The sequence below is a fragment of the Halichoerus grypus genome, chromosome 7 (genome assembly GCF_964656455.1).
Source record: "Halichoerus grypus chromosome 7, mHalGry1.hap1.1, whole genome shotgun sequence".
In the NCBI taxonomy this organism is placed as follows: Eukaryota; Metazoa; Chordata; class Mammalia; order Carnivora; family Phocidae; genus Halichoerus; species Halichoerus grypus.
This window is the reverse complement of record NC_135718.1, coordinates 78,160,626-78,176,538: the sequence shown is the minus strand read 5'-3', so window position 1 is coordinate 78,176,538 and position 15,913 is coordinate 78,160,626. Positions and strand designations below refer to the sequence as shown.

Below are 15,913 nucleotides of genomic sequence, written 5' to 3'. Positions count from 1 at the left end.
AGTCACATGCTCTACCAACTGAGCCAGCCAGGCGCCCCACTTGTACCTCTTTCCATTGCATGTTTCAGCCTCCTAGTTTTGGTGTTTATCTGATCAAGTGATACATGAGTACAGAGTTTAACAATCAAAGAAAGTCTACCTTAATCACCAATTCCAATTCAAGACCTCTCCACACAGATCAGTCCCTGCTGTCAGTTCAACGTGTACCTTTTAACAAAACCTTAACCCTTTTCTGTGCTATTTATAATCTGTATCATTCTTAAAACAAAAAACAGTATAATGTGTGTTTGTAGGTACACAATACATGCATAAATGGTATTATACTGTGTTTATTATTCTTAACCTTCCCTTCTCATTCAGTATGTCTTGGAGAGATCTTTCCACATCAGTACATGTAGATCTACAATATAGAAATTTTAAATAACTGCCTAGTATTCCGTAGTATGTGTATACCATAGTTTAGTCAACCATCTACCTATTAATGAAATTTCAGTATTTCCAGGAATCTCTTCTTCCTGCTCTATAAGCAGTGCTGCTGTAAGACATTCTTATACATTCTGTCTTGTGTGCATCTGTGACTATGACTTCATAAGAAATGGAATTAAATGGGCCATAGAAATGTATGCTTTTATGGATTTTGCCAGTACGCCCTTTAGAACATGTATTCCAATATACATTCCTTTTTCTGTATCCTTGGTCTACTTTTATTACTATTTTTGCAAAACTGATACATGAACCAAAGTAACTTGTTTTCTATCTGGTTTCTAGCTTCATAAAATTCTTAAAAGTTCCTGATCCGTTGTTAGCGTCTTTCTGTGCTATAATGAATATTCTTCTTTTTGTATCCTTTTTTCTGTATATGTTTTTACTATCACTTGAATATAATTTTAGCAGAAAGGGAAAGTGAGCACATGTCTTTAGCCCTTTGTCCTGAGCTGTCATGGATGCTGGATTATTGGCCATGAGTACTACTAACTTGCTCTTGCATGCCAGCCCCCGCATTCCCACAATTCAGATTTGTGTTTCATCGTAAATCTCTGTGTGTCATGGTCTTTTGGGGCAACTTGTAAAAGCTTGAAATGGCAAGTATAAACTCAGTGAATGCTGAGGTTCTATTATACTTTGTGTAGAATGGTAATTCAACAATGTAACCTTTTCTGAGAATCATTATTAAATCAGGGAATCTGTTAACATTAAAACATGTAATAATGATTTTTGAAATTTTTATTTTTAGGTGTTAGAATATTTAAATGATCTGAAACAGTATTGGAAAAGAGGATATGGATATACTATTAATAGTCGATCCAGCTGCACCCTGTTTCAGGATATCTTCCAGCACTTGGACAAAGCAATTGAACAGAAACAAAGGTAAAACTTAAAAAAAATTTTCTGATGTGTATTCTCTTGAGTGCCCAATTAAGCTTCTGGAAAATGTTCTGTGATGGGTGAATTTTTAAAAATAGGTTTTGCTTGTGTTTTAAAAAAAAAATTTTAATATAATATTTAGGCTTACGAAAAAATTAGATGACATAATGTGAGTTATAAGACGTTTTAAACCCTTCGTTCATCCCAAGAACTCGAGCATTACTAATGATTGGCATGTGCAGTGGTTGGTTCGCTTTTCCTGCTGTCTCTTGCCCTTTCTACTCTTTATCCCCTGTGACTGCTACTCTGAAGTTGGTGGATGTCATTGCTTTGCCTCTTTAAAAATAGTCTTTATTATACATGTATGTGTTTAGTTTGCTTAGTTTTGCTCAGAGTCATATGCTCATTGTCTTCTGGGACTTGCTTTTTTTTTCCTTCAGCATTACATTTATAATTTTCATCATGATGTTGCATATACTATAAAATCAAAAAATAAGCATTTTTACTATAGTATAATATTCAGTAATGTATGATATTCAGTAAAGAAGTACCACAGTTTATAGCATCTTTTCTTGTCAGTGGACATTTGGGTAGTTTCTATTTTTGCTATTATAAATAGTGTAATTGTACATGGCTTCTGGTAGGAATTGCAAAATGTTTTTATTTTGAATGAGAGTTTCTCATGGAAAAGTCTTTAACATTCGTACTCTACAACTTTTCAAGGTTTAAAAAAAAACTTTTCATAATTTAAACCTGTGATAGAACCTAACTAACCCCATTTTATTTGACAAATAGCTTCTGTGAAAGCTTATACATTCATAATTAGAGGTAAAAATGCTATAAAGATGAAGACAGAAAGACTGAAGATTGTGTATTTGTGTTTGCAGTATTAAGTTTTATACGTACATGTAGAGGAGAGAGAGAGAGTGTGTGTGTGTGTGTATGACTCTAGTTTATGGAATTTTCTTGGGTTTGATCGGAGTTAGGGGCGAAAACTAGATTGAGTATTTAGTTTCTGCTACTGGACACTTTTCTTGGGGCAGAATAGTCAAAGCAGGTTCCGTCTTTGATAAAGGCATTAACTTCTTTCCTACTTAGTTTTATGAGTGGTTTATAACCTGTCAACTACATAAGGTAACAGATTTTTGCTGTCTGTTCATTGTTATCCTGTTGTTGAATGTGAGGAATGGCAAACTTAAAATTGTGTCAGAAAGATTCTTAAATAATTTTTGCAGAATTTGCTATTGCAGTTTGATACTAGATTTAATGTTTAAGAAGTTACCATTGGTGTTTCAAAATGAGTATTTTTGTACACTGAAAACTATGAAACATTACAGACGGAAATTAAAGATGACCCAAATAAATGGAGAGATACACTGTCTTTATGGATTGGAAGACAGATTGATCATCTGTAGACTGAATGCAGTCCCTATCACAGTCTCAGTAGGTCTCTGTAGAAATTGAGAGGCTTATTCTAAAATTTATACAGAAATGCAAAGAACCTTGAAGAGCTAAAACAATTTTGAAAAAGAACGATAGCACCAAAAACATAATTATCTCACTTCAAAACTTACTATAAAACTGTAGCCATAGACAAATAGATCAATGGAATAGAATCAAGTCAGTAAAGCCTCATATATGATCAATTTGCGACGAAGATGCCAAAGGAATGTATTGGAAAAAAGGATAGTCTTCAGCAGATGGTGCTGGAACAATTGGATATCCGTATGTTAAAAAATGATACTTAGACACTTAACTTCATAGTATACACAAAAATGGGTGATATATTTAAATGTAAAGTTGGAAATCTTTCAGAAGAAAATGTGGGATCAACGAACTAAATATAAGATAAAACTGTGAAACTCTTAGAAGAAAACATAAGAGTAAATCTTCACGATCTTGGATTAAGCCAAGATTTCATAATAAAACACTCAAAAGCTCGATCCATCAAAAAATTGGTAAAATGGACTTCATCAAAATTAAAAATTTTTATGCTTCTCAAAACACTCTGGGAAATGAGAAGATAAATTGTAGATGTAGAGAAAGTATTTGCAAAATATACATATATGATTAAGGATTTGAATCCAGAATGTATAGAGATGTTACATCTCCAGTAAGGAGACAACCCAGTTTTTTGTTTTTTGTTTTTTTTAAAGATTTTATTTATTTATTTGAGAGAGAGGATGAGAGGAGAGAGAGAGCACATGAGAGGGGGGAGGGTCAGAGGGAGAAGCAGACTCCCTGCAGAGCAGGGAGCCCGATGCAGGACTCGATCCAGGGACTCCAGGATCATGACCTGAGCCGAAGGCAGTCGCTTAACCAACTGAGCCACCCAGGCGCCCGACAACCCAGTTTTTAAAAAGAGCATGAGATTTTAACAGTTAAGTGGATGGCAAATAAGCACATGAAAAGATGCTCATCATCATTAGATATTAAAACCACAGTGAAATACCACCAGTGTACCCCCTAAACTGGCTGTGAAATAATAGAAAAAATAATATTGGTCTCTGCCCCAGGTTCTTGCCATAGGGCTCCTGAAGCCATGTAATTTCCTGGGTGATCGGAGTGTCTTTTGTTGTAATGAGGCAGCTTTGGGTGGGACCCTGCACAGCTCCAGGAGGAGAGCTGTCCTGAAAGACCAAGCCATGAGTAGAAGCGTGAAATTTTCACCCCGAGCCCCATTGTCTTGAGAAGGGAGGGGGGCTGGAAATGGAGCAATGATCAATCATGCCTATGTGATAAAAGTCCAAAAAAGTTTGAGATTTATGGAGCTTCTGGGTTGATAGATAAACAGGTAGCAGTGCTGAACGAGTGACTTGCCTAAAGAGGGCGTGGAAGCTCTGTGCCCCATCCAGCATATCTGGCCCTTCCCATCTCTCCCATGTGGACATTCGTCGATCCTTCATCATATCCTTTTATAGTTAACTGGCACATGTGTTTCCCTGAGTTTTGAGAGCTGCTCTAGCAAGGAGGGAGTTGTGGGAACCTTTGATTTGTAGCCAAGCTGAACAGAAGTTGTGGGTAGCCTGGGACCTCCTACTTGCCATTGGTACCTGGAGGGGACAGAGGAGGTGGTCTCATGGGACTGAGCCTTTCGTGGACTCAGATGCTGTCTCCAGGGACACACTGTCAGAATGGAGTTAAATTGCCCGATACCTAGCTGGAACACAGAGGACTGCTTGGTGTGGGGAAAATGCCCCACGTGTTTGGTGACCAAAAGTGTCAGAAGTGGTAGGAGTGTGGTGTGAGAGTAAAGCAGAAACACAGGAGGAAAACACTGGGTGTTTTCTTTATTCACTGGCTAAAATACAAAAAAAAAATTGTCCCAAATGTTGGCAAGAAGAAACTGGAAACTGTATACTTTGCTGGTGGGAATGTAAAATTAATACAGCCACTTTGGAAAAGTTTGGTAGCTTCTTAAGTTAAACATATAGGGGCGCCTGGGTGGCTCAGCCATTAAGTGTCTGCCTTCGGCTCAGGTCATGATCCCGGGGTCCTGGGATCGAGCCCCGCATCTGGCTCCTTGCTCAGCAGGAAGCCTGCTTCTCCCTCTCCCACTCCCCCTGCTTGTGTTTCCTCTCTCACTGTGTCTTTCTCTGTCAAATAAATAAATAAAATCTTTAAAAAAAAAAAGTTAAACATATATCTACCACATGATATAGCAAATTTAGTCCTAAGTACCCCATAGAAATGAAGCTACATGTCTTTTATGTGACTGTTTACAGTTTTTAGATATGAATAATACTACAGTCAATAATTCAAATACCCACCAACTGATAGATGGAGAAACACAATGTGGTGTGTCCGTGGGATGGAATACTACTCAGCAATAAAAAAGAATGACTGCTGACAGACGCAACAGAATGAATGACTTCAAAAACATTATGCTCACAGAAAGAAACTGGTTGCATAAAACTATACATTGAATGATTATTTTTATTTGAAATTTCTTGAAAAGGCCAAACTTCACAGATGAAAGTTTGTCAGTGGCTTCCTGGGTCTGGACATGAGAGTGGAGATTGACTGCGGATGGGTACAGGGAAAGTCTTTGGGGCAACAGAAGTGTCCCAAACTGAATTGTGAAGTTTGCACACACAGCTCCTTTATTCACTAAAATTCATCTAACTAGGGGTACTTGGGTGGCTCAGTTGGTTAAATGTCTGCCTTCTGCTCAGGTCATGATCTCCAGGTCCTGGGATCGAGCACCAAATCTGGCTCCCTGCTCAGCGGGGAGCATGCTTCTCTCTGTCCCTTTGCCTCCTCTCCCATGCTCATGCTTGCATGCTCGCTTGCTCTCTCTCTCTCTCTCTCAAATAGACTCAACAATTAAAACCAGGTGGATTTTATAGTAGTTCCATTATACTTAAATAAAAATTTTAAAACCATACGGGTATTTAGTAAAAGGGAAAAGGGAAAAAATGAAATAATGTTTTGGTAAAAGTGGGAATAATTTTTGAAGAATTTACTAATTCAGAAAAATGGAGTCTTTCCTTAGAATTTTTTACAAGATGACTGCAGAATGCTTATGACATGTAATTACTAAAAATGTGTTTTAAAATTATTAGTTCACGTTACGGCCTTAATAAAATATACTGTAAAGTAATTGAATATTAAAAAAAAATTAGGACTCTTGCAGTTCCGTAAAGGTGATCTGGATTACTATAAACGGGACAACCTCATTTTTTTTAAATAGAATTTATTTTTTAGAGCACTTTTTGGTTCACAGCAAAATTGAGTGCAAGGTAAAGAGGTTTCCCATATACCCCCTTCCCCCACATGTGCACAGCCTTCCCCACCTACTACCTCACACCAAGCGTCTTTTTAAAAAAGCAGTTCTGAGAAATAGTTCATCATATAGTTCACCCTTTTAAATTTTATGATCCTGTGGTTTTTAGTATCTTCAGAGTGGTGCAACCATCACCACTATTTGTTTATTTTTTAAAGATTTTATTTAGAGAGAGCACACGTAAGTAGGGGAGGGGGGTATGGGGGGCACAGGGAGAAGGAGAGAGGGAATCTCAAGCAGACTCCCTGTTCAGCACGGAGCCTGAAGCAGGGCTCAGTCCCACCACCCTGAGCCAAAATCTAAGATGCAGACCCTTAACTGACTGAGCCACCCAGGCACCCTTCTCTGGGAGGTTTTATTTGTTTTGTTTTGTTTTGTTTTTTTAAAGATTTTATTTATTTGAGAGAGAGAGCACATGAGAGGGGGGAGGGCCGGTGGGGGGAGGAAGACTCCCTGCTGAGCAGGGAGCCCAATGCGGGGCTCGATCCCAGGACTCCAGGATCATGACCTGAGCTGAAGGCAGTCCCTTAACCACTGAGCCACCCAGGCGCCCTTATTTGTTTTGTTTTTATCTTAAAGTGAAATTCCAATTTTTAGCTTTTTTTTTTTTTTTTTTTTTTTAAGATTTTATTTATTTGGGAGAGAGAGAACGAGTGAGCATGAGCTGGGGGCCGGTGCAGAAAGGAAGGGAGAAGCAGACTCCCTGCTGAACAGGGAGCCCGATGTGGGGCTCAATCCCAGGACCCTGAGATCATGACCTGAGCCGAAGGCAGATGCTTAACCAACTGTGCCCCTTAGCTTATTTTCTTATAATTTGCTTGTCTCACTCACAAATGAAATACAGAAGGAAAAATGCAACTGACTGATTGTTGAGGTAGAAGCTGACTCTGTACTCAGAAGCTGACGAAGCTAATTTCCGTGCCGGGTTTGTGGAATCAGACGCAGTATTAGAGAGGCTAGTGTGACGCTGTAGGCAGGTACTTGGGTTTGGTTTGAGTCCTGGTCCTGCTTTATTGTTGCTGCAGATTCCTCACTTCTGAAAGGGGGCTCTATCTCCTGACTCACAGGGTTGTTGTGATAATGAAATGAGATAACGTCTTTAGAGCACGTAGTATAATGGGATGTTTTCATTGGCAAGATGAGGAAAGTCTACTCCTTTTGCATGATTACTCCTTTATCTGTGAATTGAAAAGAAGATTCATTCAACAGTATTTTAAAACACCTGCTGATACATGTCAGGTAGTGTTGTAGGACCTGGAAATAGTGATGAGTATGACAGACTCGTTGCACTCATGACTCTTACTATCTAGAGAAAATAGAAATGTATATAAAAGCCCTGGGTAATGGTGTAACTGTTCATGTGAGATTGTGAGACAGTATAAAAGATTAAAGGAAGGAGGTTTTGAGCTTGTACGACAGGAAGTCATCTCCTTTTCGACCTGAGTAAGGTAAGTGAGCAATAATTGTGAAGAAACTAGCAGGTGCTTTTCAGGAACCGGTTGACTCTGTACAAAAAGACTGATTACAGTTTTAAAAAATACTTATGTAGCTGAATCAAGATTAAATTGTCTTAAATAGATGAAGAAAGTGTATTTAGAGACTTCTGTCAGATTTCTTTTTTTTTTTTTTTTAAGATTTTATTTATTTATTCATGAGAGACAGAGAGAGAGAGAGGCAAAGGGAGAAGCAGGCTCCCAAGGAGCAGGGAGCCTGATGCGGGACTCGATCCCAGGACTCTGGGATCATGACCTGAGCTGAAGGCAGATGCTTAACCATCTGAGCCACCCAGGTGCCCGAGACTTCTGTCAGATTTCTATCCAAAACCAGATTGATACTGATTTTATAAGCAGTTAGGGTTAGGGTGAACAGTTAGCTAAGAGTACTTCTAAAGAAAACTGACATACACTCAGCAAAGAGAATAATAGGATTAAAAAAATTAGTAGACTTTGTTTTTCAGAGCAGTTTTAAGTTCACATCAAAATTTGGGGTGGAAATTATGGAGTTCCCACATACCATCCCCTCTTCCACATACACAGCCTCCCTCAGCATTAATATCACGCATGAGTGTGGTAGAATAAGATTATAGTCTTTTACCTGTGTACTTTTTCTGATCTATTCCATCAAAGCGTTAACCTTTTTTTCTTCTGACTCTTAAAATTTTTCTTGTGTTTGGATTTAGAGTCTGTAAATGAGTATGTTTATATATGAGCAATATTTTATCTTTACTGTTGTCTGAGGGAAATGTCTTTCACTTAATTCTATAGTCCCCAGACTACCCTTGCTTTCCCTGTTCCCTCCATCCCACACTGAGATGCTACTGTGTACAAAGGTAGTTTACCTTTTTATATTAATGTTAAATCAGGGATAGTCTTCAGTGTTTCTGTTTCTTCAACATAATTTTATTTTATTTCTTTTTTAAAGATTTTATTTATTTTTTGACAGCAAGAGAGGGAACACAAGCAGGGGGAGTGGGAGAGGGTGAAGCAGGTTTCCCGCTGAACCAGGAGCCTGATGTGGGGCTCGATCCCAGACCCCTGGTGTCATGACCTGAGCCGAAGGCAGACGCTTGACGACTGAGCCACCCAGCGCCCCTCTTCAACATAATTTTAAGAGCATGGCTTTACTTTCACAGAAAAACCGAAGATTGCAAATAATGTTAAATGACAAGTGTCAGCATTTTGGCTGAGTATAACTGCCTTTTAAGTTCAGGGTCCTTGACTCTTATTAGGACTTTGAATTTTATTTTCTTTCTTGAACCATCACAACAGTGATGGGATTAAAGTTAAAACCAGTGCATCTACTATTTAAGCAAATTTAAGTGGCTTTTTTTTTTTAAGATTTTATTTATTTTCTAACAATGAGAGAGACAGTGAGAGAGGGAACACAAGCAGGGAGAGTGGGAGAGGGAGAAGCGGGCTTCCCGCTGAGCAGGGAGCCCGAAGCGGGACTCGATCCCAGGACCCTGAGACCACGACCTGAGCCGAAGGCAGACGCCCAACGACTGAGCCACCCAGGCGCCCGTAAGTGGCTTTTGCTGTTTAAGCAGCTGTGATTAGAAAAGCAGATTGGTGGGGGTGCCTGGGTGGCTCATTCGGTTAAGCATGTGACTTCAGCTCAGGTCATGGTCTCAGGGTCCTGGGATCGAGCCCCACATCGGGCTCCCTGCTCAGCGGGGAGTCTGCTTCTCCCTCTCTCTCTGCCCCTCGCCCTGCTCCTGCTTTGTTTCTCTCTCTAAGAAATAAATAAAATCTTAAAAAGAAAAGTAGATTGGATTTACAGAAGAGATGAGACCTATTGGATTTTATTCTACTCTTTTCTTCCCCTTTACCTCTGTTGATGTATTTTTATCTTTGTAGATTGGGGAATTCGATAAGGAATTCAATAAGCAGGAAGTGTGCCACTTTTTTAAAGTAAGGTTTAGGGGCGCCTGGGTGGCTCAGTCGGTTAAGCATCTGCCTTTGGCTCAGGTCATGATTCCAGGGTCCTGGGATGGAGCCCCACCTGGGCTCCCTGCTCAGCGGGGAGTCTGCTTCTCCCTCTCCCTCTGCCTGCCACTCTCCCTGCTTGTTCTCTCTCTCTTTCTTTTTGTGTCAAATAAATAAAAAAATCTTTAAAAAATAAAGTAAGGTTTACATTCTGAACTGAAATTGCTAGCCTCATGAGAGCTTTCACTTCATCATGGGTACTCTCCAACACCAAAATTAACTGCTGTAAGTATTTGTTACTGTCATTAAAGTCTCATTAACTTTTGTCTACTTTTTAATTGACTCAAATCTTTGATATTTTCAGAGTTCACTGTTGAATAAAGGTATGGCTTTTTAATGTTGTGTAGTTCCATATTTTAACATAAGATGGCAGCATTGAAATACACGTGTAGTGGCAACAAGTGATTTTTTTTTTTTTTTTTTTAAATAGCTCTTTTGGTCAATTATGTAGCCCACCGGAATGGTGGGGGGATTTGTCTTTTCACGTACTTAGAGATGTGTGCAGATTCTAAGTCCTCAGCTGCTTGTCGTTTTGCTCCCTTTCTGAAGTCAGGGTTCCGTGGAGCCTAAGCAGGCGTAGCAGGAAACTCTGTTAGTGCTGCTTGTTGAAAGAAACTGGCAAACTAAAGGTTAAAAATAGAACTAGGCTGGCTGGGCTCTGAGTTCAGTTTCCAGTTTCCAGCTGGCTTCTGGGAAGACTGTGTGACTCTCGGTGGACTGCAGGCCTGTGATGTCTGGACCTCCATTTTAGTGTTCACTCCTCAGTGAACAAGCCTGCGGTCCAGATGGGGGTCGGTATGCATTAAAGAAATCTCTGACATCCTCCCTTTTTCTCCTGTAGTCCCTATTTTCGTCAGTGCTGCCATCATCCTCCCAAGGTGTCCGAGCCACAGACTGCATTATGCTTGACTCTGCCTCCCTCACCTTCTACATCTACTCACCTGGTTGTGTTCTCCTTTTGTTGTTTTGTTTTCTTCCAGTTTAAATCTGCTCCTCCCACGTTTCTTTACCCTCACTGCTACAACTTCAATTCAGGCTAGTATCTTTCTCCTAGATTTTAGCCCATGCCCTCTAAGTGCTTCCCTGATTTCGGTGTTACTCAGACTCTCCTCCAGTTTCTTATGCAGGCAGTAGAGGGTAAACATTGAAATTACTGTCTCAAGGAACCCATGTTCTAGTTTGGAGGATATTTATGTAATAGCACGTTTAAAACACTTTTTTTTTTTTTTTTTTAAGTGCTAAAGGAGAATTAATTTGATCTGTGGAATTTGGTTAAAGGCTTTATGGGAGAAGGAGTCTTTAAGGTTGATCGCCGAAGACTTCTTTCCCCAACCTCGCATATCCACTCTTAATACTTGGCTTAATTTCCTAAAAACAGTTTTATTGACGTATCATTGATGTAAAGTGAATGGCACACATTGAAATTGTACAGTTTGACGAGTGTTTGCGTGTGTATGTATGCGTGAAGCCATCACCACAACCAAGATAACGAAATACCCGTCACGTGCAAACACTTCTTTGTGGTTCTTCCCACCCTCCATATGCAGACCTGATCTGCTTTCTCTCACTATGGATGATTTTTTCTGGACTTTTATATAACGGAACCATATACTTGCGTACATTTTTTGGTTTGGCTTCTTTCAATCAACATAATGGTTAGGAGATTCATCCGTGTTGTTGTGGGTATCAGTGGTTCACTCCTTGGTAAAGCTGAATAGTACTCCGCCGTATGGGTACGCCTCGGTTTGTCAATCCGTTCTCCTTTCGATCCATATGTAGGCTGTTTCCAGTTTGAGGCTGCTGTGAATTTTGGTTGTCTTGGTATGGGTATTGCTTCTCTTGGGTAAGACCTAGAGATAGATTAGCTCAGTCATATGTAGGGGACTATTTATGTTCTGAAGACACTGCCAGGCTCTTCCATCCGTGTTTGAGAGCTCAGCTGTTCTACGTGCTGGCCGAAGCTTGATCCGGGAGGGCTTTTTAATTTTAGCAATTCTAGTGGGTGTGTAGTAGCTCCTCATTGTAGTTCTAGTTTGCATTTCCCTAAACACTGTTGATGTTGGCCGTCTTTCCACGTACTCATTTACCATCCCTGTGTTTACTTTGGTGAAGGGTCTGTTCACATCTTTTGCCATTTTGTAATTGGGTTGTTTATCATCTATTATTGGAAGAGTTCTTTGTATATCTTCTAGGTACAAGTCCTTTCTCAGATTTATGCCTTACAGATAGATTATCCTAGTCTGTGGTTTGCCTTTTTGTTTTTATAATACTGTCTTTTTTGGGCTGAATTTGCCCCACTATCGAAGCAGTTCCTCCTGAGCATCTGTTTGGTACCCTGTAGATTTTGAGGTTTTCCTAGTCTGGCTTATGGAAACAGACTTTTCCTGGCCCTGTGTTAGCTTTGGGAAGTGTTTTCACCTATTCTTTTCCAGTGTTTTCCCTGGATTTGGAGAGTTTTCTCGCAAGCATGTGCTGATCGGTACCAGCCGAAAGCTTGAGGGGAGTCCCTGCCCATCTCTCTTCTCTGGAACTCTGCCCTGTGAACTCCAGCCAGTGTGGCCTCCCTAAATTCTCAGTCCTGTATCACCTGCTCAGGAAGATTGTTGTGCTCCGTCTGGGCTCCCCTTCCCTGTGCTGCTTCCTGGAAACTCGGCGGTGAGCTGCGAGAGGCCTTAGGGTTTACCTTCCCTCACTTGGACTCTGCCTAGTGCTGAGTGTCTCAGAGCTACTACCTCATTTATTATTTCTGGCTTTATAGGAATTGAAGGCAGGAAGGTAAACCCAGTCCCTGTGGCTGGAGGAAGTTATTTCTATTGTATTTTTGCTGGAGCAGAAACTATACAAAAGTCATTTTAGTTCTACATTTGTGCTAAGTTGTCAAACTGATGCTTCTTCAAATGCCTCATTGGAGCTGATGTTTCAATCAGATGTATAAGAAGACTTACAAAATATGTATTTTTCCCTGGTAATTTTCTTCCCAGAGCATCTCCTGTCTCTGGCACTTCGTGTTTATTTGTGTGCTTACGTAAGTATGGGAATTGTCTGAGTTGTCTAAAGCTCGATTTGATATTACTGGATCATGTTTAAAAACACTTTGCGTGATACTAGTTGAGTGTGAAACATGAATTAAGAGCTTAGAAAGATCTAAGCTGAGGACATTTAGAGGAAAAACATACAATTATTAGTTGTTTTTCTGGTTGAGCTTTTTGAATGACTCTAAGTACCTTCTTGAGGTATTTTACCTAAATCGAACACATACATAGTCCTCGATCCTCATTTAACAACATAATTTTGGACTTCAAATTAAATTTCATTTTTTATTGAAGATTTAATAAAATCTCCTTACTGACTTACGTAAGTAAAAGGGGGCTGTTTGAAGACCTACATTTTTATCCTGCTAGGTAGCATTCATACGTACTTGTCTTTTTCTTATTTTTAAAATGAGAGGGCTTGGCCACATCTCAACCCTCAAACATTAGGATCCAAACTGTGTCTTTGTATATATACATTAGTACAGATTACTCATTTGTTTTCTTATATTTGTATTAATAGTTTACATTTTCCAAGGTTTTTTTTTTTCTGTTTTAAAGCTAAAATGTGCCTATCTTTTACAGTGGTTTTGTCACGTTTTGGAAAATTTGACATTCCAAGTTTAATGCCTTTTTATCAGAAGAAGAGAGCAGAGTTAAAGGTGTCCTGTTTCCTGTCTTTGTATCCCTTGTTCTTTGGGAGACCATTCTGCTAAGAGTTCTAAAGAAAGAATAGTCATTACAAGTTGGGGATGTAAGTTAATTTGAGAAAATGTGACCAATAGAAATCTGTGTTAGTTGATGGATCAGAATACAGTCAGAATACAGAAAGCACAGAAACAGAAAGATGCAAGAAAAATAGGTAAGTTCAAAGCAAATTATAAAACATCTGAATTATTAATTTGAAGTTAAGTATGCAAATATTAAATGTTAATCTGTTGAGATATTTTAAATATAGGACTCACTAGGGAAAAACCATCAGACTTCCCTGGGGTACCTGTGATTGTTGCAGGAGATACAGACAAGTGTGGGACAGAAGTTTAGTGGACTGTTCTCAGGATGTCAGACTGAAACCGTACCGAGCACAGGGATTCTGGGGATGTTAGAGAGTCTGAAATCCCACAGCTGGATTCGTATTTTTATGGGCTTGTGCATTTCTCTGGGAGGAAGTCCCATTCCTTTTGGCAGATTCTCAGTGGTTTTATGTCCCCCAGAGTTAAAAGCTACAGGTGCGGTAGGTATTGAACGTGCCTCACTACTGATTGCCTTGGCAGGTCCTCCTCTAAAAAACGCTTACATCTTTTCACCAAAAGATTCCATTCATTTGTTAAAAACTTGGTCCTTTCTTTCATGGCATTTTGAACCTCCCAGCTTTGTTTATGGAATGGTTATGACGGAGAAAGCTACACGGTATCATAGAGTGAACGTAGCAATCTTTATGCTTTCAGCAATCTTCTGAAAAAAATTATGTGCAGTGGTCTTAGGAATTGAGTAAACTGAGAAGTGATTTTTTCCCCCCACATTCTTTCCCCCTTTATCCTCCCATACATGATATTCTCTCTTATTCCGGCCCTCCACACCAACACACACACTCACTCCCTTACTCCCTCATTCAGACACACACATTCCTACCCATTTTCTGTTGCCAGTATTTTGGGCTTAATCATGGAGCAGCTTTGCTTTGAAGAAGCTTGGGAATGAAACCCAGAAAAGTTCTTATGCACCCTTAGGACTTAGGTGTATTCAAGGAGAAGCTGGGGATTTGATTCTTTCAAATACCTGTGGGGCCTATACTAACGAGTAAATCAATTCCTAGCAGATGGCCTAGAACACTTGTAAGATTTATTATCTGTTATAAGACAGCAAAGAGCAGTGTGTTCTTGAAATGAAACCAACTTCACATTAATTACTGATTTACTGTATAGAACCTGGCACATAGCTTTAATGGCTTCTGATGAAAGTTGGACCTTAAATAAATACTCTTATGTGTTTGCTTTGATGTCTTTAGAGTTACAGAAACAAACAAAAACCCCTTATTGTGTGTGTGTACACACCAGCTCCACAACTTTTAACCTCCACTAATTGAGGATATCCAAGTCCCCACTTTCAGTGTGCAGATATAATTTAGGATAGAAATATAATATGTTGGGGCATCTGGGTGGCTCAGTTGTTAAGTGTCTGCCTTCGGCTCAGGTCATGATCCCAGGGTCCTGGGATCGAGCCCCGCGTCGGGCTCCCTGCTCAGCGGGGAGTCTGCTTCTCACTCTCCCACTCCCCCTGCTTGTGTTCCCTCTCTTGCTGTCTCTCTCTGTCAAATAAATAAATGAAATCTTTAAAAAAAAATACCATATGGGGGTGCCTGGGTGGCTCAGTCAGTTAAGCGTCCGCTTTCGGCTCAGGTCATGATTCCAGAGTCCTGGGATCGAGCCCCGCATCAGGCTCCCTGCTCCGCGGGAAGTCCGCTTCTCCCTCTCCCACTCCCCCTGCTTGTGTTCCCTCTCTCGATGTGTCTCTCTCTGTCAAATAAATAAATATAATCTTAAAAAAAAATACCGTATGTTTTTCTATTTAACATTAATGCTACTTAACTCTGTCAAAGAAAATTGAAATGTAAGTAAGTCTTAAAAGGGGGCAAACAAGGTGTAAGCTTGAGCAGCTGCATAAGGGGGATTATATTGACTCTTTGGAGGGAGAGTATACTCTTTTTGGTCACATATTTTCCCATGGCAGTAGTTTGTTTCTTTGTTTTTTTAATTAGTGAACTTTATTCTTTAGAGCAGTGTTAGGTTCATAGCAAAACTGAGCAGAAAGTACGGAGTTCCCCTAAATTCCCTCTGCTGCCCCAGCACAACCTCCCTTCCTGTTGACACCCCACACCACAGTGGTACCTTCATTGTAACTGATGACCCTCCACTGACACATAATCATCACCAGTCTGTGGTTTACACTGGGGTTCACTCTTGGTGTGACACGTTCTCTGGGTTTGGACAAATGTATACTATCTTCATAGTTTTGCCTTTTCCAGAATGCCATGTTGTTAGAATCATACAATATGTAGCCTTTTCAGATTAGCTGATTAGCTTCTTTTACTTAGTACTACGCATTTACGTTTCCTCCACATCTTTTGATGGCCTGATAGTGAGTTTCTTTTTTAGCACGGAGTAATATTTTATTGTCTGGATGTACCACAGTTTATTTACCCATTTACCTACTAAAGGGCATCTTGGTTGCTTCCAGGTTTTGACAAT

At 39.9% G+C, this 15,913-nt stretch overlaps 1 protein-coding gene across 4 annotated transcripts in view; it reads left to right on the top strand.

The window, feature by feature from the left end:
- Window positions 1–15,913, top strand: part of MINPP1 (multiple inositol-polyphosphate phosphatase 1) — a 128,893-nt gene that overhangs the window by 20,843 nt on the left and 92,137 nt on the right. For 3 of the 4 annotated variants that reach the window (XR_013449780.1, XM_078077800.1, XM_036123420.2), the window contains one exon: window positions 1,235–1,368. The exons of the other annotated variant lie outside the window; for it this stretch is intronic. Coding sequence is in view for 2 of the 3 variants with exons in the window: in XM_078077800.1 (XP_077933926.1) it covers window positions 1,235–1,368 (134 nt within the window). In the remaining variant the exon portion in view is untranslated. The remainder of the gene's footprint in view (window positions 1–1,234; window positions 1,369–15,913) is intronic. 4 annotated transcript variants of the gene reach the window in all.